Source organism: Orbicella franksi, chromosome 4 (genome assembly GCF_964199315.1).
Source record: "Orbicella franksi chromosome 4, jaOrbFran1.1, whole genome shotgun sequence".
NCBI lineage: Eukaryota > Metazoa > Cnidaria > Anthozoa > Scleractinia > Merulinidae > Orbicella > Orbicella franksi.
The window spans coordinates 23,902,301-23,920,788 of NC_138148.1; the positions used below are offsets into that span (position 1 = coordinate 23,902,301).

An 18,488-nucleotide genomic window follows, 5' to 3' on the forward strand; every position below is an offset into this window, starting at 1 on the left:
CTCCAAGCTTCAGTCTTTCCCTGCTACATTTCCACCAAATCCTTGAGTATTTTTTCTTCCTCCTGGTACTTTTATTGGTAGCTCTTTTTTTACCTAATATATTGGTTTATTTAATGAAACCCATAATTGTGGTACACAATACGGTCAACTTTAAATTTTAATGTAGGAAAATCTTGTTATGGTCGGTATCACAGATTATTAAGGTAGTATATTGTTTACATAAAGAGAATATTCTACTCTTTATTTATTTTGCTCCTTACCCTCATTTTTTTCCGAATCTTCTCACTTTCCATGGAAATTGATCTTTCTAGTTTAGAGTTATGAGGATTCTTTATAATTTTTAACACCAAATATAGCAACGGATGAAGTTGAATATAGAAGAGCTGTCTGGTTTCGTAGCCTTAGGCTGCAAGTCAGTGCATGCAGTCACTCGAATTTCCAATGTGTTTGCACAAATAGAGCAGGTTAAATTAGTAATTATACAACTACAGGGAAACAGGCATTTTTTTGAAGTAAAAATGATCGAAGTGTGGTTTTGTGACTTATGGAGCCCCCTTTAATTTGTTTACTTGCATTGCGGTTTTATTTCACATCTGATTGGTAAAGGTAAAGGTAAAGGTAAACTTTATTTAGTCAGGGTGGCCCATTCAGCAACGAGGCTGATATCCAGAGGGGCCCTGGACTAAAAATACAATGGTTAAAAATACAAGACATTGTGATAATTTAAAAATACACGATAAAATTTAAAAAATACAAGATATAAATTTAAAAATACAAGTAATAATTAAAAGTATAGAGTATAAACAATCATGCAATAATTTATAAAAATCTAGTTCCTATATAATTTAAAAATTGTAGGCATCTATTGAAACTTTGAAAGAAGAAAGTGACTCGGCGTTTTAAATGCTACGGGGTAAGAGGTTAAAAAAAATCGAGCCTGAATATCTAAAGGTTCATTTTGCAAGGCTAAGTTTGGGTTTGGGCAGGTGCAAATCTGTTCTTCTGCAAGTATTGTAGTTATGCATGTAACTACAATGGTAGTGCATTGCATAACTACAATGGTTATGCACATAACTATAATTATGGTGGCTACATAATCAACATCTCAAAATCAAATCATGGTGTTTACGGCTTTTTGACTTTCACAGTAAAGAAATAAAAGTTCAAGAGAAAAATGGAGACTTTAAAAAAAAAAAAGATTATTTGAACCCTGCAGATTTATTGTATACATGTATTACATGGCATACATGTAATTTGGATAAGATTCTAGCACTAGGCATAAGTGAAGACATTAAGCAATATTGCTTAGTGTATTTTTGTAAGTGATAATTACAAACTAGTAATGTAGTAAATTATTAGTAGATCTTAGAGCTGTGTTGCAAATTGTACTTTAATAACACAAGTTAGGGGTGAACAAAAATGCATTAGCAGTGAGGATCACTGTAGTGTAAACTATTTCAAGCCCTCAGCAATGCATGAATTTATGTTTTGAATTTCATTACTTTCCGCCCTTAGACATATTCTCTATTTTAATTTTTGTAGGTTTATATTGTTGCTATGAAAGAAAGAGACAGCCCCTCTTCAGTTAATCCCAGTGAAGATGACTTTTCTGAACCAGCAGGTAGCCTTCTGGAGCTGGTAGAACCTGAGTTGAAATCTTTAAGTAAATATTGGCTTGGAGCACTTAAAGATCATGCACTTCTTGCTCTGCCAGCAGAATATGCATCTCAATTGCCTCCACTAGGGGGCATGTTTTACAGGTATGTCATCCTGTGGGATTTGATACACTTAATTAACACTTGATTTATGACAGTGACGATGCATCTTTCCCATTCTTGACATTCTTGTTGAAATGCAGAAACATTTTAGCACAAGAATGTCCCACTTGTCATGTACTGTTTAAGACAACTGCTGGCAAGTCACACTCCTACTTGTTGAGAGTTTTAGAGTCCCTTGCTTGTTGACTGGTTAAAAAAATATCTGAATTTCAGAGATTGGCTCACTGGCCATTGCAAATGTTAGCCTTTGTTCCACTTCTGACAAACTCGCCTACAAGTCTGTTAAACGAAAAGATCAAGTTCAGATATATTTTGGTTGTTATTGGATAGTCAACATATAGTTCTGTAGGTCTGTCCATCAGTTCATCTGTCTGTATACCTCTTGCACAAAAATACAAGCTTTCAAGGTCTTGTCTTCATTCATAACACAGAAAATTTCCTCAAGTGTTGGGTTACTGACATCTAATTACCAAGATCTTAACGTGCAAATTTATATTTATAGCAACTTATTTTTGTATGTAGTCCTGATTCAATGGAGCAAGCAAAGCCCCATTACCAGAGTTGCTGGCCGTCCATTGTTCATGCAGCCTCCTTGTGGCTCAATAATGGAGGATTTGAAAGCATGAAACATGACATGCAAGAAGGTAAAAGATGTTTATAATTATTACAGTGGAACCCAGCTTTATGGTCACTTTGTTAATACGGTCACCTTGTTAATACGGCCACCTCGTTAATACGGCCACCTCATTATCATGGCCAGTCTTTTTCGTCCTGGAAAAATGCCCATTCGTGTTCTTATAAGAAAACCGTTTTAATCAGGCCACCCCAAATATGATCAAAATCCCAACCTGTATAGTCCTCTATAATTTTACCTCTGTAATGCATGTATGGCCACTCGAACCAGTTATGTTCATAATTATTTCCATTGTTAATATTGTACTTACTGATTAAAGTCAAAACTTTCTTTAAAATCATACCTCCAATTTGAATGCTTATTGAAGAACAGTTGTTTAGAAGTGCAAATGTGATGTCTGTCAAGACATAACTTAAAATTGACCAGTCATGAAATTAGACCCTACTCTGTTAATGTGGCCACCCCATTATATTACTTACATGTACAGTCAAATTTTCATGACCCATTGGTGACTGTATATTTAACAGTGTTCCAATTTATGTAAAATAACCATCTTAATTATGTTTTTTTTTTTAATTTCAGGGTTATCAAGTGAATCATTAGACATAAACAACAGAGCAATGGTTACCACCGCCAAGACCCCAACTGAAGTGAACACAGATTACTTTCATTTACTTGTTGGAATTTGTATGGAATCCTTGTGTTCTTCCAGAGCAACACAACCTAACAGCACTGTTTCTGCATGTCTTAATGCATTCTTTAGTTTGCTGGATTCACAGTGGGCAAGAACTCTTATAGGAAATGAACAGGTCATACTGTAGTTTTAATCAGGCATTTACTATGATTATGAGTTGAGTAAGGTACATCGAAAGTTTGGTGACTAGGTTTGTCTTGTTTTCATGGGCAACTGGCTCTGTTTTGTCAGCCTTTGACATCATTGGCAGCAAAGTGTGCAAAGTAGCAGGTAACAATATTGTTACCATTGGAAAATTATGAAGAAAGTTGCCCATGGCAACAGTGTAATTTTAAGTTCAAAACTTTGTCACCAAAGCTCTGTTGCACCTTGCTCAACTGATAATCGTGGTGGGAAACTTATCTAAATCCAAAGGTGACAATGATGAAATGAGTTATAATTATTTCCATCAGCACTCTCTTTGATATCTACAGTACTGTGCAAAAGTAATACATGGTATATAAATATCCTCTCTAAAGATTGAGCATGAAAGCTGCCAAAATCCCCTGAATACCATCACAACTGAACAAACTGTTAACTATCAAATTCACCTGGTTATTTCTCAATCAGGGCTCAATTGTTAACTTGATCGAAAAGCCAAAACACTGCAGAACTGAAGTCAGTGAACCTACCAGATAATCTTTCACAAATTTTTAGATTCGGTTAACTTTGTCATTGACAATGTTGTATGTTATCCTCTGATTGGTGATTAATAACCACAAACTGTGTCCTCTGGAACACATAATAAAAAATTATGTGTATCAAAGTTGATTTTGTGTAAGTTAGGCAACAGTTTGTATCAGATGCAAAGAAAACTTCCGCAAATGCTGACGAATTTCTGACTGTTTTTCGCACTTTGTTCCAGCAAATTGCCACTCAACATGCTGTAAAATTCTGCACAATTTATTGTGCAAATTTTCAACAAAAGTTTATGAGAATGAACAAAATTCACATATTTCACTTGGATTACTTTGGCACAATACTGTAATATATCATGGTTTTCTTTAGGTGCGTGGTACGTTATTAACCGGGTGGCTATGGGCCGAGAGCGGTTCTAGGTTTACTCAGAGTTTATTATTATTTTTTTTTGTTGTTGGTGATCAGACCCAAACTTCCTCTCAGCCAAATTTTGAATCACACAACCTGTAATGTCTGTTTGCCAAAAGCTGTTGAAACATTAATACACAGATAATGTTACGGATATTGTTTTCTTTATTGTGTGTAAAATGTATTTTCTTTTGGTTTTATCAAAGCATTGGCTTGAAGGGAATAATAAATACACTAAAAAAAGGTATTACGTCAGCCATGGAATGCACTTTTGCTACGTGACAAATAGATTGTGTTTACTTTGCAAGTTTATTCTGGCAGGAGAGGCAGTCTTTTTAGTATTCAGAGTATTTTTCATAATTTTCGACTAGAGAAGTGAATTGTCGTGCTGTTTTATTGAAGCGAGTTCAAAGATCGGAAGGTAAATTAAATATTTGCAGGCCAAGCAAAGAACGTGTCAGAACATGCAAGAATTACGTCATTGGTAGGGAAAATAACCACCATACTAAAGATAACCGTGGATACGTTTCTTGAATTACGTGACTCATGTGACTATTTGTGGAAAAAATTAATTGAATTTAAATTAAATTTAATCGTGACTTTTAAGAAAGAAAGCTGTTGTTAATAGTGTTATTATCGCATCGTTCGCATCATTCATGCCCATACATATCCCGAAGAAAGTCCCAGATTAAGACCATTACATCATTGGAGATTTCATAACGGCCACAACTGATGGTGCAATAATACACTTTGTGTTGATCAAGTGATGTGATGTCTACAGTAATAAATGAATCATCAAGGACTGCTTTGGAATGTGCATTGCGTTGCGACTGTAGTGCTAAGAAAACAGTTAAATTTTAAAGCGCGGTTATAGGATCTAACAGATCTTCTTGTTTTTGTTAAATTCTACTTGTACTCTAATGCAAATGCTACAAGGAATAGTATCTGATTGGCTAAACTGTTCATATTTTATCAGTCATGAGAACAAGAGTACACTTATATGTCAATTCTGATAATCACATTTAATGTAAGAAGTAATGACCAAGTATGACCAAGTAAATGCAAAATGTGTGCGGGTGTTGTGTGTTTTGAAACCAGTCTAAGATTCACAAGCCTCGACCTGTTTGTTGCTGGTAGAGTTTGTGACATGCATGTCATTTCACAAACATGAAAATTCACAAAGGCTCACACTGCTGAAGAATGTTTTGTCTGGACTTAATGTTTGTGCAGTTTTGTACAAGATATTGCTTGAAAAAGCGAAACATGACCAATGTTTCATCTGATGTACCGATACTTCACTAAAATTTTGTTGAGGTGTTATTATCATCGCTATCATTATCAAATTTCCACTACCCAGCCAACACATCACTGACATACTACCACAATCAAGCAAACAAATACCATGTTAGCTGTCACACTTCTTGGCTGATCAGTAGTATGCTAGTGGATTCCCCAATATCATACACAGTTGGAGTGTGTACCATCTTTTTTTTTTATCTCAACATTATTATGTACTGTCTTTCTGTATGTGTTTTGTTTTAGTCCAAACAGATATGTTACTTTGTCATCTTCAAAACAGTGCATTTTATTTGTTCACATTATTTCATATGGAATTCAATTTATCTTTAAAAGCATTTAGCAATCTTCATTTCTTGTTCAGATTCTTGGTGTTGAGATGCTGAGTGTGTTACACCGAGTCCTGCTCACAAGAGACTCCCTTGATATCCACCTTGCTGCCATGAGAGTTGTGAAGCAGATTGTCAAGGCAGCACAGGAATCATTAGATGGCAAAAAGGCTGCAGTTACAAAGTAAGAAATTTACCACATTCTTTTGACTGTGAAGTTTTGGATTAGTTATTAGTACATGTAGTTTGTCAAAATTGATTACACAAAATACAATGAGAAGAAGCCAATTAGAGTACAGAGAATTAAAAATAATTTAGTCAGTTAGTATAGGAAATAGCATGGTTTCTAGGGGTTATCTGGTATAAATACCACGAGTGACATTTTAAAATTCACCAAAATTCACTACTGGCCTTAGCCAATCACATTTTAGAAATTTCTCAGCTTGCAGTATAATACAATAAATAGTTATAATGGCTTGTAAGTGATCTCCTCCAATTATAAGCAACTGTAACTACTTGTCATGTCTCTGGTTTAAAATTTTGCATGCTATTTAACCTCCTTGGGTGACCAGTTTACAGGCAATTAGATCACACTGTAGACAACAACTAGAAAACAACCCTGATGTATTATACAAAAAGAAGTTAGTTAGCTTTATAGTTAGCTTTATAGGGCAAACACAATATTACAGGTGTCCCAGTAGTTTACATTGTGGCCCTTTTAAATACAGACTAGCAAATATTGTAAATACATGCCAAGTAGTTGGAGGCAGACCAGTTGGCTATTTACAAGGCGTGGAGGGGTTGAATGTGGGACTACCAAAAACGAAGCCATCCAGTGGCAGGAAGAAGGATTTGAACCCTGGACCTCTGGATTACAATATGCCCCCTGTAAATAAATGTTGTTCTTGACTAGAGCTTTTCATTGTGATATCTGAAGCTCACTGTAGATGACATAACTAAGATGTGTAAAGTACTTCAGGTCAATTAGAGTATGAAACTTCTTGTTAGAAATAATAGCAAACCTGATAATAAAATTTCTATTTGTGCCTTTTCTCGGCTATTCAAAGACACTTTTGACAAATAAAATAGCCTAAAAGTGTTTAAATTATTATACAGCAAAGTATGTAAGTATATTAACTGAGAAGGTGGATAGGTAGGTCCCCAAATTTAGTGCAAAATGATTCTTACTGAATCTTTTACAGTTTACTGATTATAATGTAAAATCCCACTTTAAAGCCCTGGGCTTATATAACTTCATAAGGGGGTTTTGGGTGGGCTTATATCCAGCAGGGGAGGCTTATAAGCGGAATAAAGCAAATGGTTCTGAACGACGATGAGGTAAAACGTATTTGAGAAACGAATAAAAAAGCCTATGGATAACATTATTGCATATCCCCAATGTGTTAGCGCAAGTTTTGTCGGTTCTTAAAAGACAGGAACTGATGAGCATGACAGGTGAAGTCGCGGTGGCCTCATCGTTAGTGCGTTCGACTCTGGATCAAGCGGTCCGCGTTGGAGCCCTGGCCAGGGACACTGTGTTGTGTTCTTGGGCAAGACACTTAACTCTCACAGTGCCTCTCTCCCGGCAGGGGGGGGGGGGGGGCGGGGAACTTTGGGAATTTCTGAGTGGGGATGTGCAGCTGGGACCCTGGAACCCTTAGCCCATACCAGAGCTAGTTCAGCTGAATTTTGCTACCCTATACCAGGGCTCAAAATTGTGACTCACTGGTCGCCAATGCGACCAAAAATTGAGCACTGGCGACTAAGTTTTCAGAACTGGTCGCCAGCTGGCGACTCGCGTTTTGTCCGATAACTAAAGAAAACCACGACACAACTTTTGTTTTTAAATCTTTATATGAGGAAATCAATCGGATATGGTAGCTAGTATACAACTCGCTTTTCTGTCCCCAGTTAAATGATGTCTGAATATTACACGATAATCAAAAAAATTGCATGTATTTGGACACGTCGATACTGCGTTCACGTCGCGCCATATTGTTTCAGCGGCTTCTTCCGAAACTGGGATGGCAGGCGCACTTCAACGCCATGTGCTTTTCATTTACCGCGAAAATGGCGGCAGATACCAATCAGTTGAAGAATTGCGTGAGCAAAAGGCGTCAAGAAAAGCAAGTACAAAATAAAGAACGGCATTTCGAAGAAGTAGCAAAGGGAAGATACACAAGGGCCCGTGTTTGTCTCACAATGAGAGCCATGCACTTAAAACGTTTTATGCTTCGCTTCATTTAAAATGACTGTGGAGACAACCATCACCTTTGGAGCATAGACATATCACCTGAGAACAACGGTAGCTTTATAACTAAGTGTTACTCGTGTTGTTTCTAATTGTTTTCGCTCTTCAATTGTGACTTATCTTGCATGCAAAGTAACGTATAAAATCGAGTTCTTGTGTAAGTTACATATAAAATAAGTTGGCGACCAAAATTTACGATCTGGCGACCAAAATTTTTCCATTAGTCGCCAGCTGGCTCCCAAACGAAAAAGTTAATTTTGAGGCCTGTATACTAGAGTAAGCTCCCCAAATCCCCCCATCTATTGACACTGTTGAGGCTGATTTGCGTAAATTTAAACTTGCCGATTTGATTTTTTTTATATTTTTGAGTGGCAATTCCTGGTTTCCTTAGTCTAGATAAAATCTTCAACCAACTAGTCAGTTTTGTGAAAAATTATACCCTATTCTAGACCCAAACGCTCTGATTTATATACTCTATCCTAGAGTAAACTGCTTGAAAACCATATCCTTCACAGCGGCACATACCTATATAGCCCATATATGGCAGTGCCCCCTCCCCCCCCCCCCCCCCAGGGCCTCTCTCCACTCAGGCGTATAAATGGGTACCGGCAAATTGTTGGGGAAACCTAACAAATTGCAGGGGATTGACCTGCTGTGGACTAGCATCCCATCCAGGGGGAGTAGAAATACTCCTGGCTGCTTCATGCTACAGAAACCAGGATAAGCTCCAGCAGCTATGAGCCAGTGGCTCAAAGGCTTCACATGACAGGTGAAATTACCAGGGAAGCAAGGAAGGCACCGAAGGGCACTTGGGTTATTGGTGCTCAAATTGAATTACCATGTGTGTATTACATTTTATTTTACAGGAGCAAGAAACACAAAGTGCAAGTGAGGAAAGGAATACGGAAGGCTCAGAGTTCATTATAGGGACACTACAAAAATCTGTGTTAATGGAAAACTGCCAGATTGTAGCTAGCTGTTTGCTCTGTTACCGTACTCCAAAACCTAGTCATTGAACAGTTGTGTTGTAAATGAACAGTAGAAGAAAACTCATAGCATTGTTATATACCCATGAAGATTTGTTTCACTCTTTGGTATCATTATATGTATATATTGTTCAAAACTCCACAGCCACTTGTTTATTCCTACAACTTTCGAACACACTTATACATTAGATGGGCTTATACCTGGGGGGCTTATATCCGGAATGATATCTTTGTTGGCAAATAGATGGGCTTATATCCAGGGTGGGGGCTTATAACCAGGGGGGGCTTTAAAGTGGGATTTTATGCTATTGGATTACGAAGCAAATGCTAATAAATGCTAATTGTTTTTTCTTTTATGAAGTGGTAGCAGTGCAGATTTAGATGGGGAAGGAGAGGTTGATTTGACTCCTGGACAGTCTTTGGTATTTGGTGTCATGGAGATCTGCATGTGTGTTCTTACAAAACAGCTTCCAAACCTGCTCCCTTCTTCTGCTTCATCCAGTCAACAGCCTGTTCTTCTGGTGGCCATTGGTTCTGGATTTAGATGTATGTTGTAATTGCCAAGTCAGGATTTATTTATAAGATATTAATACTTAAGACCTACTTTCAGCTGTACAAAGGTACTAGTTTCTAAAGAAATTCTAGGCCTACATCGACAGGCTAGTGGAAGATTATTTATTAACTTGAATACAAAATAACAGTTTCTAAAGAAATTCTTGGGCTGCATCGACTGGCTAGCTATTTATCAACTTGAACACTAAACTAAGGTACTTGTGTCGGCAGGCTGGTGATACGCTTAGCTCTTTATGAAGTTGTTGATAGTATTAGATTACAGACAGGTGTATTGAGTTCATGAAGAAACCGTTTGACTCTTCTTCAGAGCAAAATGGGAACTTAATATGGGTCATATTGCATTCATATAGTTGAGTACAGAGTTACAGTGGAGGAAGTGTGGCAACAGAAAATGCATATTGTGTTTACATGGCCTCATGGAAAACAAAGGTCTACAGAACAAATCAGAACTTGTGTTTTGTATTCAAAGTTTTTTCAGTCACAATTATTATAGCATTTCAGGCCTACCATAGTGAAAAACAACCCTACTTCAGAGCACCAATACCCTATTTCAGACCAACATGGCTCAAAAATAATTATAGTATAGAAGGGAGTTTCCATAGGCAAAGATGTGTAGGGGTAGGATAAGTAGGTCCATTTTGTTACAAGTGAATGCCAGTAAAAGTGTATTGAAATAGAACTGACAACACTCTGAAGGTCAGTGGATTGCCATTAAGTATTAATTAATTTATTCATTTATGCATATTAATTTATGCAGAGTGCAATGCACAATATACTAAACCATGATCACTGTAGTACTGGGAATCACTGCTACTAGAGACCACTCATACCAACTGACACACTCCAATATAAAGCTAACTGCAATCTACAGGGCTCAACACTAACAGTAGCCAACTAGCCACAGACTAGTAGAAATTTAGTTTTTGCTAGTAGGTTTTCGATTTTCATTAGCCACTTTGGATAGTCAACAAAATGAAATTGACTGAACTAGTTCCTGTCTTCTTCAAGGAAGACAAACACAAAGAGTGCGTTCCTTTGGGATGATCTGGATCAGGATCAGTGATCCAAGATCACTCAGATCATGGTGCATCAAAGGAACCAATGAATCCGTGACCAGAGTGGATTTGTCAGTTCCTTTGATGCACCATGATCCGAGTGATCTTGGATCACTGATCCGGATCCGGATCACTCCAAAGGAACACACCCAAAATTTACATTTGTCTCACAAAAAAAGGTCAGAATTTCATTGTGGACATATCATGGTACCGGGCATGTGGTGTTCAGCACATATGCAAATTTAAGTTTGTCTACTTTTCGCTGGGTGGTACGTAAAGGGGGAACTGAACATGTCAATTTTGTTGAAAGAAATATTTGACAAACAAGACAACATTTTCTGAAAGCACCCGTCGATGCTCTTTTTTGTTACAAAATTTTTTTCATGCGTAAAATAGTGCAGAACTTTAAAGGGATAAAATTTTATTTAGCGTAACAATACATGGGTGATTTGTCATTGTATGCATACTACAAACTTACCTCTACAGAAATAATTAGATGAGAAAGATTTATTTCCTTTGACATTTGAATCAGCAGTTTTTAGCAGTCGAATTTTGTCAACGACAGTTTGCAGTGCTGTTCAGATAGTTGTTTTGCTTTTGAAACATTTCTTCGGTGCATGTCTGTGAAGAAGTCTCAACAGTTTTTACAGTGACGTCCTTGGGGTCTCAATGTTTTTCCAAGGAAGTCTCAAAGAAAAAGAGAGTCCTGAAAGTCCTTTTGGGAACTAGAATTTGAAACTAGTTTAAGTACAGTATAATTACAAACATTATGTATTAAAGAGAGTAGCTTGCATTGTGCTTTCAAGTCTTTCTAGTAATTCTGCTGTTATTGGTAAGGTAAAGGTAAAGTCTGTATACGAGCCAATTGGCACATCAGGCCGGAGCTTATCCTGGTTTCCATAGCATGAAGCGACTAGGAGTATTTCTACTCTCCCCTGGATGGAATGCTAGTCCATCACAAGGTTACCCCCAGCATTAAGTTCGCCAGTACCCATTTATACACCTGGGTAGAGAGAGGCACTGTGAGAGTAAAGTGTCTTGCCCAAGTACACAACACAATGTCCCCAGCCAAGGACATTTTAAAAAAATCATGAAATTAAAGTGACGCGAATAAGTAAGTGTCAGGAACATAACACATTATGTTACTGTTGACATATAGTGCCGCCATTGCGTTTTTGTTACTTTTGATGCCATTGTACCTTTGATAAAGTCTTTTAAATTCAAAGACATGTTTAAGTAACATTGCCAGGAAAATAAATTTTGTGTCACTCAAAAGCGCGAAGTTAAAGTGATTCAAAATACAAAATTTTTGCAAAATCACTGAATTTAAGTGTCACGAAATATGCGCACCCCAAGTCGCAAAATGAACATGTTATGAAAATTTCAAGTAATAAGGTAGCCAACCACAATGCTTGGCTAGTCTAAAAAATTTTTGCTCAGTAACATCTAAGTTATCATTAGCCACTAGGCTAGTAAGTTGAAAAGTTAGTGTCTAACCCCGCAAATAAATTCTCAAGCATTCTCAAGGAAATTAATGTCAAACGTCGTAAGAATGCTTAAAGCGTATTTTATTATGTTTTTAACTAACACGAAACGTCTGTTGTGATTGAAGTATGGATGACTTCAAGTTCAATTTTCTCTCGCGGGGTAAGCTTGTTAGCTTAAGTCTCGATAAGTTCCTCTCATCTGTATTCAAAACATTGCCATGCCATGGGGGTTTTATCATAATAGTAACTTAATTTTTGGGATTATTGCTCGAATGTTCTGCAGAGATCACCTTAATTTCAAGGTAATACTTGATAACAGACCACTCTTTTTCTCTTCAGAATTATTTTATTTAACCATTCTGGTTCACGAAGCATTAGCTGGTAAATACACACCATTGGCAAGCCAGCGATTTGTATTTATTCACTTCATAATTTAAATTTATGCAAAAGTACACAAACCTTTTGCATAGGGACCTTACAAGTCATTGTGCACAATAATCAACACGCTGCTATTTACATTCAAGTCTGATTCGCAAGTGGTTGGGTTGACCTTTTCTTATGATCACAATATAACTCTGAATTAGGGAAGATGTGACACAAAGAAGAAAACCCCACATACCTGTACAGTACAGGTATTTCTGGTGATCACCCATTATTAGTCCTAGCAGGATTCATGTTTTGTTATCAGATAATAATGAACCATTTGACACACCTCCATACAAGTTTCTCATGTTTTGAATTTTATAGCATCTCTTCCTTTAATTTCAATGAATTTTATATTCCTGCAGACAATCAGCAGTAAAATTGAAAACTGAAGAGACCAATATTGAGATATTGAATAAAGTATACTTTGTCCTTGGACTTGTTTGTGGAAAACTAGGATGTAAGGGGTACTTGTTTAATTTTGAAAAGAGACTGTTATTGAATTCTGCAGCTAGAGGTAAACATACGACAAAATTGTTTTTGTTTTTAAGCATTATCTGAGGAGAGCTCCAAACTTATATCTGAAGCAGTTTCCATCCTGCCATCTGTGCCTTCCTTGTGTACACCAGAAGCTTCTGTTAATGTGTTACCAAGTGCGTTATACCTTCTGACTTGTACTTTACGTGAGGTGGCCTCAATAAGGGATTCCTCGTCACAGAAAACAGTGTCTGCAGTGTTACAGGCTCTAAAGCAGCTTACCACATCACCATTCACACAGCACCAGAAATGTTCAAAGGATTGGATTGACTTGCTGCAAAGGTGAGACTTGTACTTGTACAATACTAACATTACTAACTTTTACTTTCTTAGGTACTGTCTGCAGAATAATGTTAGGATGATGTTTCTTACTTGTCTCAAGTCCTATTTTTCTGTTTCCATTACATTTATACCCTTTTTTACATCACACACTCCCATAACTTTGACATAACTCCAATCCCCAAGTAATGAGTGCACAAAGCCCAAAGAGGATAATCCTTTATTTTACTGGTTTGAAAAAAGTTAGACTTGTTTTTCCTGCTTTGTTTAAAGGCTACCAACTATTTTAATCATTTTAATCAAAGTATCCTAAATTTTGGCTTTCTCAACCCTAAAAGGTATGACAAGCACCCCTGTCCTTTTTATTTGGGAGTCACTTGGGGCACCTGACTGCATACTCCTGAGAGAGAAATTGTAATCAAATATTACTTATGGCATCTGGTGATATCATGCTTATATTTTTCATGCAAATTGTTAAAAAAAAAAAAGAATCTGTCTAGACCATTCAGTTTATCTTGTCAACTTGTTTCACTGGTTGTTTACAATGACAGGAAATAAATGCATTAGTTTATAATCAATTGTACGCAGTATTTTGAATGATATTTTTGAATGATATTTGCTTCAAGAAACTGGGCTTAGGGTAGCAAACATTCTACCTGTGACAAGCTATTGGTAAAAGCAGGCTTAATACCACTTCTCTACAAGCAATTACAGGACTCAGTTTTTATATAAATTATAAGATTAAATATAAATTTCCTTTCAGCTTAATAGTTGTTCATATCATTTAAGAAAATGAGAATTCATTCTAACTTGATTCATCTCTCTAACCTATGGTTAATGCTCCCTTAGATACCTTGGATTAAAACAGTTTTTCACTGTGTAACAATCCATCCCTCCACATCAGGAACCTTCTATCTTCAAACCAATTTAAAACCATATTATAATACAAACAGGATTTTACTGCTCTCATTAGGAATAGACATTGAAAGGATTGTGGTTTATGCCCCACAGAAATTCCTAATGTACATTTTAATATAAATTATTTGTGTTACCACAAATCCTTGAATTATTGCCTGGGATGCTTATTTCAAATTTTGGAGAAGACAAGGGGTGTTAATTGGAGGAGGCACTTAATCAAAGTGTGGTGGTTATTTATATAATTTATGTATGTGCATGATCATGGGGACCTGGTATGTGTTAGTCCTTCAGAAGGACCCTCTCTCTCTTGAACTTCGTAATGTAACCACCTTAGCTGGTCTATGCATGCTGCACAAGGTTGGTTGGGTTTTAGGCAATGAATCAGGGGATCTTCACTACCATCTGATGTGATGGTCAATATGCATTGCTTGAATGAGTTGATAATCACTTGCCTTGTGATTAAACACAACCAACACAGAATTCTGCATCTTTTGTTATCTTGGTACTTGTCCATAAAACAGGGGGAATGGGAGTAGGGCGTTTATTTGAGGGGAGGTGCTTATTTTGAATTTGGCGAGTAGGAGGGGTGCTTATTTGAGGGGAGCCCCCAACTCAAGGATTTACAGTATATGTATAGCTACATGTAAGTGATTGTATCTTTTATGATTTTTAATTCAACAGTGGTAAGTAGTTAGTCACCCTGAAGATGACACAACATTGAAAATGTTAGGTTTCTTACTTTTGTAGTCTGTTAAACATTTTTAGCCTTGTTAAAAATTTTGTTTTACTCAGTGGATAGTTGTCTATGATTAGTCAGGCAGACTTCCCCTCATCTAGGAAGTTTTGACATGTTAATTGAGTTTTAATTATACATTTTTTCCATACTATTAATCAAAGTAATTTACATCTTGTACAAATACACTCTTGCTTAGTTGCTTTACTTAAACAATAGGAAACAAGAAGAGGATTGGAATACTACATTGCAAGGTTACAAATTGTGACTGGACACTATGACAACAATACATTCACAAAGATTCTCGCGCTTCTCAGAAGCACTGGGTTGAAATTTTAATGGAAAATTAACTGCTGATTTGGCAAGCACTGAACACTTATCAAGATCAGTTTAGGCCACTTCCTGTCACAGTGTTGTGGACACAACTGAAATTCAGGCTCTAATAAATGCTGATTATTGCTGTTTTTAAACCATAGTGCATTGGCCACAGTCCTGTCAGATGCTAAGGCAAACACAGAATTTACAACATTGAGTGCTGCAGCATCTGAATCACCCAGTATGGATGACTCAGTGGTGATGCTTGCATTAGCCATCTTTATTCTGTCAGCACCAAAACAAGTAGTGTTGTCATCTGATCTTCAGCAACAATGCATCAAAGTGTTCACCAGGTGCATCAGATCAACAATACAGGTCTGTTCAAGTGTTCTCTTAACTTCTTTTCAAAGTTTGCCAGATGGTCTTTGCACTTCATTGCATGCAATTTCTTGTATTTGTTTTTCTTTGATTAGTTATTTATAAAGTGACATGCTTGCCTAGAGCTCTAAGTGGCGGAGTGGTTAGAGTTTCTGACTGGTGTGGAATGTTTTAGGATCAAACCCTGTTTGGGACTCTGAATTTCTTTCCATTGTTCCACAGTTGTGACATAACTGATGAAGGTCCTTATCAAGACTGCTTTTGTCAGTGGTTATTGACAGTGTAATAAGTGTTTACTGTCTGTGATGCTGGTGATAACGTAATGGGAATGAGGGTATTCCAAGTGGGATCAACTTCAACATTTGTTTATTAATTTTTGTAAACAAGTTACTAGCTACTGACTTACATTAGGTGTCCCCAATTAGCTAATCCATAGCTCAATACACGGACACATTTGTAAAGTTTTCATTCAGTCATTCATACCCTGTCGCCATCTTCTTGATATTAGCCCTTTCTGAACCAAACTATTTGATATTCCATGCCCTATTTCAATACCTAACAGCTATCTGACACATGATCTCAGCTACCAAAGAATCTCTTCCATTTTCAATTAGGTTTGAGAGTTTTAGAATTCCAAGTGGGATCTACCATTAAATTTTAAACTTCATCTTTTAAGATTTTAAATTTAGAGTTACTCACATTCCTTTTCCCAGGCAAAAAATGGTGGCCAAATACCCCAGTCACATTAGGGTGATGCTAGGGAATCAAATGCCTCTAGCTGAGGACAGATGTGGTAAAAATGAGTAATGGAACAGAAACAAATTTGCAGATTGAAGGCCTTTCTTTTCAAGCCTGAAAATAAGGAAGAATGATATTGTCTCTTGATGTAGCTTCATCATGAATTTGAGGCAATTTGTTCAAATGGACCTTTTTTCCAGTGTCACACTTTTCTGATTTTTTTCGTTCAAACAAAAAGAAAATTCTCACCCCCTGATTTATCACCCCAAACTTAGTAGTATGCAAAGTTTCATAAGAATCTGTTGGAAGCTAAGAAAATATGGGACCCCAAGCTTGCCAATTTTTTCATAGAAATTTATGCCAGTGTGTAACACACCCCCTGGCATGGATGTCTTTGTAAAAATTGACAAGTTTGGGGTACCACACAGCATATGAATTTGCAATGGATTCTTATGAAACCTTGCATATTTACTAAATTGGGCATGATTAATTGATCTATGGAGGTATGGAGGTGTGTTTTTGCTAAATGAAAAATACAACAAATTGTTGATATTGCTTAGCATTGCTAAAATGGTCTATTCTCTTTGTATTATATATTATGAACAGAGACAGTTTCTTCTAAAAACCCTACCCAGTTCCAGAACAGCATCAAGATGTACCCTATTTCAGTCTACAATGTGGAAACACTAAGACACTGTCTGACCAAAATGGCCGAGAACCATAATTATATCCCTCAGGGCTGCTCATACCGAGATAATTATGTACTAGTAGCTAATAAAAGGGAGTAATCTGCCCCATAATATGTTTGGATATAAAAACCAGCTACATGTAGAATTGGTCAAATGTGAATTTATAGTGAAATTTGTTTCTTAGTCCATTGGCTCAACCGTCTTCATCTGTTTTTCTTAAGGTTCAGCTAAAGGCTTTACAAACACTGGAATCTGTCTTCCAGTGCAGAGAACGCAGCGTTGCCTTTCCCTTCATCAATGCTTTAGCTCCTCACATTGTGATGATTTTGAATGACATGTGTGTCAATAAACCAACCAGCGAGGATCAGTTGACGGTCACCTTAGAGGCCATCAAGATACTGGAGAATTTAGTGGAACTCACAGATAATAATCTAAGTATGTCATTCTGTCTTGTATTCCAAGTTAGAGGTACTTTTTAACCATCAAATAAGAGGTATTTTTTATTCATCACTTTGCCCTTTCACTGGTTTTGTGTCTGAACTGCAGATAAACAATGCAAATGGAAGTAGTCTTCTCAAGCTATCTGTCTTATAACCATGACACTGAAACCAGTTCAATCCCCTTTGTCAGAGAAATTTTTCTTCTGCAAAAAGTCATTGTTGTTCATTAATGTTTTACACTGGCAATGTTATATAACAATTGATTCATGCATTTAGCAGTGCATCATTGACTAAGATGCTCTTGGTAGGTATGGAAATGGTCTGCTGGCAGCCAGTTTTTTCTCTAAGGGTCACTTAAACGAATGTTTAAACATCGTGAACGCAAAAGGGCCAAGTAGGAAAGAAGGCGGGACAAGGGCGTGTGTGCATGCCGTGCCTTGGCCATGTCTCGTCCCATTCCCCTTTAGGATAAAGTGTCTCGCCTAATAACCCCTGCTGAATTGCAAGAGAAAAACAGACTCCCAGAAGTCAAGTTTGGAAAGCACTCTAGAAGCAAGAGTTGCTGTCGGTTGCTACCTTAAGTATCTCCTACCCTGGTGTGTTGTGGCGTTTTTAGTTTGCTATTATCAATGTCATCTCATAATCTGCTAGAGAGAGGTTGTTGCATAATATACCTCCTTGAAATAATGATTATGAAGAATACACAAGTGATATTTTTTGCACCCTAGAATTTTTTAAATGGTATGTCAAGTCACTTTTGAGGTTACTACTCTTGGAGGGTTGTTACCTACTGGTACTGTTGAGGGACCTTAGAGGTCAAAATGTACCAAGTTTTTTGGAAGGAGACCTTAGATATTTTTATTAGTTCT

The 18,488-nt window shown here is 36.9% G+C and overlaps 1 protein-coding gene across 2 annotated transcripts in view; it reads left to right on the forward strand.

The window, feature by feature from the left end:
* The window catches only part of LOC145484942 (HEAT repeat-containing protein 5B-like), a 74,696-nt gene that overhangs the window by 53,325 nt on the left and 2,883 nt on the right, over positions 1–18,488 (forward strand). For both annotated transcript variants that reach the window (XM_081463560.1, XM_081463561.1), the window contains exons 25-32: positions 1,543–1,760; positions 2,301–2,422; positions 2,995–3,221; positions 5,853–6,001; positions 9,416–9,600; positions 13,144–13,411; positions 15,536–15,749; positions 17,401–17,614. In XM_081463560.1, the coding sequence (XP_081319686.1) occupies positions 1,543–1,760; positions 2,301–2,422; positions 2,995–3,221; positions 5,853–6,001; positions 9,416–9,600; positions 13,144–13,411; positions 15,536–15,749; positions 17,401–17,614 (1,597 nt within the window). The remainder of the gene's footprint in view (positions 1–1,542; positions 1,761–2,300; positions 2,423–2,994; positions 3,222–5,852; positions 6,002–9,415; positions 9,601–13,143; positions 13,412–15,535; positions 15,750–17,400; positions 17,615–18,488) is intronic.